At 40.1% G+C, this 7,673-nt stretch overlaps 1 protein-coding gene across 1 annotated transcript in view; it reads right to left on the minus strand.

The window, feature by feature from the left end:
• Window positions 1-7,656, minus strand: part of LOC106874517 (cyclic nucleotide-gated cation channel alpha-3) — a 414,787-nt gene extending 407,131 nt beyond the window's left edge. Inside the window, exon 1 of the mRNA XM_052966843.1 lies at window positions 2,209-7,656. Within this exon, the coding sequence (XP_052822803.1) occupies window positions 2,209-3,535 (1,327 nt within the window). The 5' untranslated portion in view covers window positions 3,536-7,656. The remainder of the gene's footprint in view (window positions 1-2,208) is intronic.
• Window positions 7,657-7,673: the final 17 nt, after the last annotated feature.

The raw sequence follows: 7,673 nt of genomic DNA on the forward strand, positions 1-7,673 counted from the left end.
ATATATATATATATACATGTGTGTGTCTGTATAGGTGTGCGTGTATTATACCCTACAATTATCGATGAAACACCATTCTCTCTCTCTTTCACTCTCTCTCTTTCTCTCTCTCTCTCTTTCTTCCTTCCTCTTTTACCCAATTTTATATACACTTTGTATTGTATTTTGGAAGGACTTCAAGCGCTCCAGTTTGGGGAATACGTTGTCAACTGCCCTCATCCAACTCAGAGTTATGTGAACCGTTATGGAGTCTTCAGCATAGACATTCGACTTGCTGGTAATACAAGCAAGTCTTCAAATTATTCCCGGCATTCTTTAAAAAGAACTGACACGTTAAGTAATTTCATTCCTATAGTCCGGACGTATGAATCTTGTTAGAAAACATTGTCCACCTTGTTGCTCTCCGTCTGTTGCTCTCCATCATCTCGAATCAATGGCTTTCTGTCTTGTGTGTATCTGACGAATCTTTCCCTTTCTGACTCAGTTTCAATCAACTCTACTAATCCTTAGTATTCGATATTCCGCTCCACCCCAAACTCTTCTTATACGTCAACAGTTTGTTTACCGTCATCTCTGACAACGCTAACTCCTACATTGACATATGTTATCACCCTTCAATCCTTTCTGACCTTCCTCATAGAAATGTTAACTACACGAGACCTAAATGTCTCATGCAAAACCTGCCCCGATTTTCTGAACAGAAATCTCAAAAATATCGTTCAATAGGGTCACATCAATGTTGTCTCCTTCAACAGCAAAGCGACATGATCCCACCATATTCTAAAAGACAATATCGTTATACAAACGGCGCACCCCTAAACATGAACAGCTACAGCTAGAACCATTAAAGGTCACATCGCATAGGCTCTCTCCTTCTTAACGACATCAACCGAGAATACATCACAAAGACTGGTCCCCTTTCCCACTCATGACCTCAAAATACTTCATTCCCACCTACTCGTAACACTTCACGAATCTCATCTGCGACCCACAATGACGTGCCGCTCCTACATCTAGAAAGGTGAAGCTGGTGCTGCACACGCACAGATTGGAGCCAAAGAAAGGCTAGAATCAGATGTGATTGGCATCAAGTCACTCACCATCACACTCGAACTTCTGATCAACAAACATGCTGTATCCTCTCAAACTACTTCTTCTACCGCTACTATAATGGTCTCTGCTCTTCCGATCTGCCATATCGTTTTCATTCTTTCACTTCGCGATCACTCATCTCGTCTTTTATTCTCATCCACAACCTCATCACTCCCTCAGCTCCACACTGACCACTTTGTCCAGTCCTTCTTCTCACAGAGCATTTGAAATTTCCTTCTCCATCCCTTGCAGTTGTCCACTGTTCAAAGGGAGCAACAACAGCCCCCTTCTTACCAGTCACGGGGTCCAAGCGAACGCCATCCCTGAGAAAAGCTTCTAAACGAAATCAAGAAACAAACGAACAAAAAGAATCTACTCAATCTGGACTGACCCGGGACTAAGCATCATCGTCGTCGCCGTGATGGTCATCATCATCGTCATCAACAACAACAACAACAACTACTACAACAACTACAACGACTACGACAACAACAGCAACGATTCGTAGTCACAAGAAAAGATCGAATCCTGACGTTTGTCCTTCTCAGTCAATTTATGTCAATAAATCAAGTTCAGAGTTTGACGGAAATGGAATTAAAAGACCGAGGTCAAAGTCCTAAAAGAATCAACAGACAATTTAGGTTTGAAGACTCTTAAATGGCGGTCAAATGGATTTATTAAATAACAAGTCGAGAGCCGAAACCTTTATTTGATCGATTCTGCTTGTTGACATGATTCTGGTAATCTTTTTTGCCCTTAAATACAAACTTAGAATGCGGGTAGGATAGGGATATATTTTCTTATAATTGCACAAAATAAAATAAATCGAAGAGATATCCTATGTTCTGCCATTTTTTGCTTTTTCTTTTCAATATTGTTTACACCATCGTGGAATACTTGAAACTCTGTATATCTTCAAATTTTAAATTAGTAACGGATTGCTCTTTGATAGATAAATCAATCACATGTCCTGGATTTGCCAAAAGTTTAGCTTTGGTTGCTAAGAACTAAAAGAAATTATTAGCGTAATTATCAATCAATAAGTTGTTACATGAAAGTAAAAACAAAGAAGTACAATTACAAGTGACAATGAAAAGGAAGAAGTTCTAAGCATACCTTGAAAATCCTTTCTGGCTGCGCTGACACACGAAACAATATTCGCTATGTGACCCAAAACGGTCGCGAATAAGAGTAAGCCAAACATTAATTCAAAGATGATGAAAAGGTAAGCTCCAGTAGATCGTGGCATAGGGAGATCCCCTATGGTGGTCAGTGTTAAGGTACTCCAATAAAGAGCGTGTAGATATTGTTTCAGTACATCCGACTCGTCTTTAGGAAAACCCCAGTCTGCGGTTGCTTTGTCGATCTTGTAAACAATTATATAATAAAGACAAGCATTCCAGTGAAATAACGCCAGTAAATAATGCATCAACGTTGTGGTTCGGATTACATTCGGGTAATTGGTATGGCGTTCTGTCCTGTCTAAAAAAGTCCAGAATCTGTAAACTTTCACCAATCGAAAACCACGTAAAATTGAACAGAATCCAATGGAAAGGTATAAAAAGTCCAAAGGTAAGAGGCATAAACAATCAATATAAAATCTAGTTGTGTTCATATAATGAATCCTAAGTTTGGTAGCATCTGTTTGGAGCACGCCCTCATCAAGGAATCCTGTCCGAAAATGGAAGGCGATGTCCAAGATATAAAGAAAATCAGCTGTGTAGTCCAACGTGAACCACAGGTAAGTAGTTTCTGTACGAATTTCTTGGAAAGCAAACCTGTAAATAAGGACCCAAAAATTATACAGGAATGCAATACTGACCACGGCAGACCACCAATAAGATAACCGCCCCGAAGGATCGAAAACGAATGTCCACTTACAACCACTCTTATCGCTACTATTGGTTGAGGTCTCGATGCGTTCTTGCTGCCGTTGTCTTTTGTTACCAAAAATTTGGGTGATTTCTTTCTTGCGTTGTTTACGAATCTCTCGGGTGGTAACAGGTTCCGTCGGACGAATCTTGCGCATCAAAGCAATATCTTCGCCTGATCTGGTGCGCTGTTTTGCTTTGTCAATACGATTACTTACAATATCAAGAAGACTTTGTTTAGATGTAGATTTACAAGTTGTTTGTTCGACAACTTTATTAGAGTAAACTGGAGACGGTAGCGACAATTGCGAACTCAAGCGTTCCCCTATCAATTTTGTACGGTCTGACGGAGAATGGAAAACGCCAACACCTGGAAGCAAGCGCGGGCCGTTTACGGTTACAGTGACACTTTGCTCAACATCTAATTCGCTGGGTTTTTTCTCGTTACTGTTATCTCGACTAACAATTGCAATTTCTTCCAACTCATCATCTGTCTGTTCCTCGGCGCATGGAGTGTACTTAACAGCCAAAATCGTATCACTCGTTCTCCTTCTAGTCAGGACACTGGACATTTCGCGTCGACAACCAACCACTGCATATTACAAGGGATAATGGGTTTTTGCACAGTAAATAAGTATTTATGAGTGACTGAGTGCCCCTTTCAAAGTATCTGTGTGTATGCGCGTGGGTGTGTGTGTATGCTCCCCGTAATACATGTGTAATGGTGTGGTTATACATAGATACAATATCAATATAAAATATAGATTAGAAGGCTTTCATACAGATATTTGCCATTGTTTATCTGATCCTTGATTTTTTTTCTTTTTATAAAAAGGCAATGCTGAATTTTTGTACTTTGTCTTGTCATTTCAAATTGTCTCCGATTTCAAACGTGAAAGAAAGATTAATATTTTAAAACAATGAACGTAGCAAGAATTTGCACCCGACCTCTAGAAGTTAAGGAAACAAACCTTAAATGTCTTTTGATATTAATGGTGTTGTTTTTAACCTTTGTGGAAATTCTGTCGTCGACAGAAAACAAGTGGAAATTTATTTTAATTAAATTTTGTAAATATAAAATTCAAACGATGCAATATTTCATAATTCAATTTTTTATGCAACACTAAACTATATTTGCATGCACCTATGCATATAGTGATGCAGCTTGGCATTAATATTTACATATATGCATATATGTGTATATGTACCGACAGACATGCATACATATATATGTTTACATATACACGTGCATCGTGTTAGGAATATACAAACTGTTCTATAGTCGTTTCATACATATTGTCGCTGATTGTGGTTAAAATATTAATGATTATATTTCAATTAATGATTGATTTGCAATTCCTTCTCCCCCATCGTTTACTCGCCCCCGTCTCTTTCGTTCCATTTTCTCACCGTCCTCTTTCTTTTCCCCCCTTATTCTCAGTGTGTCTATAAACGTGATCTTTGTACCTGCTATTTACAGGTAAATTCGACGAAGAAACTAAGAATGAAAAAAAATCAAAATACCAAAGCTAAACAGCTAGGTATCCGTGTGTGTGTGTGTGCGTGTGTGTGTGCGTGTGTGCGTGTGCGTGTGCGTGTGTGTGTGCGTGTATGTGTGTGTGTGTGTGTGTGAACGACAGAGAAAGATCTAATTGCAAAAAAGTGATGCTATTTGAGCGAAACTCGAGAATTACTTTGTTTCCTTGCAAATACCTGACGGGCCTGGAGGGAGAGACTTGTCCACATGATCACTTAGCTCTTACGCCAGCTCTCTACCACCCCTCCGGTTTTCGTTTTTTGACACTGCTTTTCCTGCCTTTCACACTGTCACATACACACACACACACACATTCACACATACACGCACTCACACACTCATACACACTTACACTCACACGCACGCACGCACACACACCTAAGAGAGCTCTCTTAGTGAGATGAGCACCCACGCAGATATGGACTCATTACACCAAGGTGTCTCACGTAACCACACTCGGCAGCTCCAACCATTTATGTACAAACACACACACACTCATACATACATACATGTATATATATATATATTTATATATATATTAGGAGAGAGAGAGGGAGAGAGAGAGAGAGAGAGAAAGAGAGAGAGAGAGATGTAGATAGGTAAGTAGGTATAGAACGAAAGGGATTGCTAGAGAGAAGAGGGAGAGGGCGTAGAAACAGAGAGAGAGAGAGAGAGAGGCTGTAGGCGTGGAGGGGGAGGACAAATTAAATATTGTAATAAATAAAGGAATTACCACCGGTTGCAGTTTAGTTAATTACACTAATTATTATGCTTGAAATGTTGTTGTTGTTACTGTGACTGTTGTCGAAGAATCGACTTTAATTAAGATCTGGGTTTCTTGTCCTTTTCACTATTTCTCTTTTCAAATTCTGTGCTTATCTACCTTTTAACACATTTCTAAATCATAAAACCAACAACAATTAGGGTGACGATGATGATGATGATGATGGCAGTAGTAGTAGTAGTAGTAGTAGTAGTAGTTGTAGTAGTAGTAGTAGTAGTTGTAGTAGTATGTTACACACCAGCGCAGCAGCTGTGTGCAAGTATGGAGAGATAGAGTGGGGGAGAGAGGGGGAGAGGGTAAGCAAATGAATGAGCAAGAGATGAATATAGAAAGGGTGGTGACGGTGGTGGGGAGAGACACCAGCACCACCACCACCACTGCTACCGCCACCCACGTCACACTGGGGTGGTGTAAGGACAGTTTGAAAACCGTGGCTAGTGGCAGCTGTTTAAGGTCTTTCTTAGAGTGTCTCTATTGCCTGGTTGGCTGGTTGGCTGGCTGATTGGCTGGTTGGCTGGCTGGTTGGGTGGCTGGTTGGCTGGTTGGCCTGGATGACGAGGAGGAGGGGGGGGCTGGGTTTGATCGGTCTTTGTTATTGTCGTTTATTCCAATCACAGCAGATCAATCGACATCATCATCATCATCATGGCTCTGGTCATCGCCGTTTCCAATATCAACACCACTAGCAGCAGCAGCAGCAGAAACAACAATAACAGCAGCACCGTTAGCAGCAGCAGCAGCAGTGCAGTCACAATGGACGGCGGGAGTAGCGCAACACCAACTGTAGCAACAGCGGTGCTGATGGCGCCTGTTAAAAACAACACGCACTTGCTACCTCTCACGCACCAACAACAATGTCAGCGTTGATTGAAACTACAACTACACTTTCTCTTGCTGCTCTTATTTGTTCTTGTGTGTGTGTGTGTGTCCGGGCTATCCCAACCTCTGTCGTACGTATAAGATGTTTGATGTTCCTAACGTTGTTGTGGTTATCAGTGCAACATGCAACGTGGTGGGGGTGCAGTTGAAGGAGAAAACGCATGTATTTCTAATTTTGTCTATGTATGTATATGGGGGTACATATATAGTTTCTGGGTGACTATAGTTGTTAAGCTGTGTGTCTATGGGGGGGGGGTCTGTCTGTCTGTATGTATGTATGTATGTATGTATGTATGTATGTATGTATGTATGTATGTATAACGAGCCTATGTATGTTGCAGACAAGAAGAATCCAAATTTCTAAGCAGAGCTTAGCTTTGCAACAAAGTGGTTTGTGTTGGTGTTTCGGTTACTTCCGTTTCAATTTATTCGAAGCAAAATATTAAAACGATGATGATGATGATAATGCTGATAGTTTAAAAAACTACTGGTTGTTTACTATGATAATTACAACCAATTATTATTTACATTAATTAAAGCCTTAACGAATTAGCTATCAAACCAAATGGTTGGAGTGAAGAAGGACCAAATTTCACGCGAATTCTTTCGCAACGTTCGAACTTACGAGAAATGCTGCCGTTCTTCATAAGCTACGACTCTGACTTTACGTTCATAAATCTTCCGAGTCATTATTTCTTGTTTCGTGGTTATTATTATCATTAATAACAATGACAATAGCTTGTTATTGTTGTTTTATTGTTGTAATAAAAGCACAAGGAATCTCTTTCGCAGAATGGGAGATTTTTTCTTTTCTTTTTTTCCTTTTGGCGTTTGAACGTGTTCTGACTAACCAATGTTGATTAATAATCAACCCTAATTCGATCGGTAAAAAGCCGGCTTCTTGGCAAGCATCTTATCTTTGCAAAACAAACACAGTCGTCATTCAATCTGCTTGTCTGTCTGTCTGTCTATCTATCTATCTATCTATTTATCTACCTACCTACCTATGTGTCTATATCTCCACCCTCGATATAATAAAATTAATACAGCCACAGATTAGCAAATATATGTATATGTGATGAAATATAGTAAAATGCACGAGAAAGGAGAAAAGAAGGGAGAAAGAAAGCTAAAAACCTTGTAGTTTCTTAACTGCTAAAACCGTTTGCCATTCCCTGCCGTCTCAATTTAAAGTCGTCTTTTGAGCTGTCTTTAGTCGGCGAAGATAATTAAGCAAATATATAAAATAATAGATGCACATGGGAAATATATTGACTGCTGTAGGAATATTATTGGGATCAAGTTGGGTCGTTGTTGCTGTGGTTAGAGTGTTTAGGGATTTGTGGTCGAGATCTCTCGTGGTTGTTCAGTGCGTTTGAGGAAAAACTGTGTCGATTCGCCGGGACCGGGTTTCGTGAAAACATGTGTGTTTGTGATTGCGTGTAAATGTATGTGAAAAGAAGTCCTGCCGTTGAAGAGACATGGTGGTGGTGGTGGTGGTGGTGGTGGT

This window comes from Octopus bimaculoides, chromosome 4 (assembly GCF_001194135.2).
Source record: "Octopus bimaculoides isolate UCB-OBI-ISO-001 chromosome 4, ASM119413v2, whole genome shotgun sequence".
Lineage (NCBI taxonomy): Eukaryota > Metazoa > Mollusca > Cephalopoda > Octopoda > Octopodidae > Octopus > Octopus bimaculoides.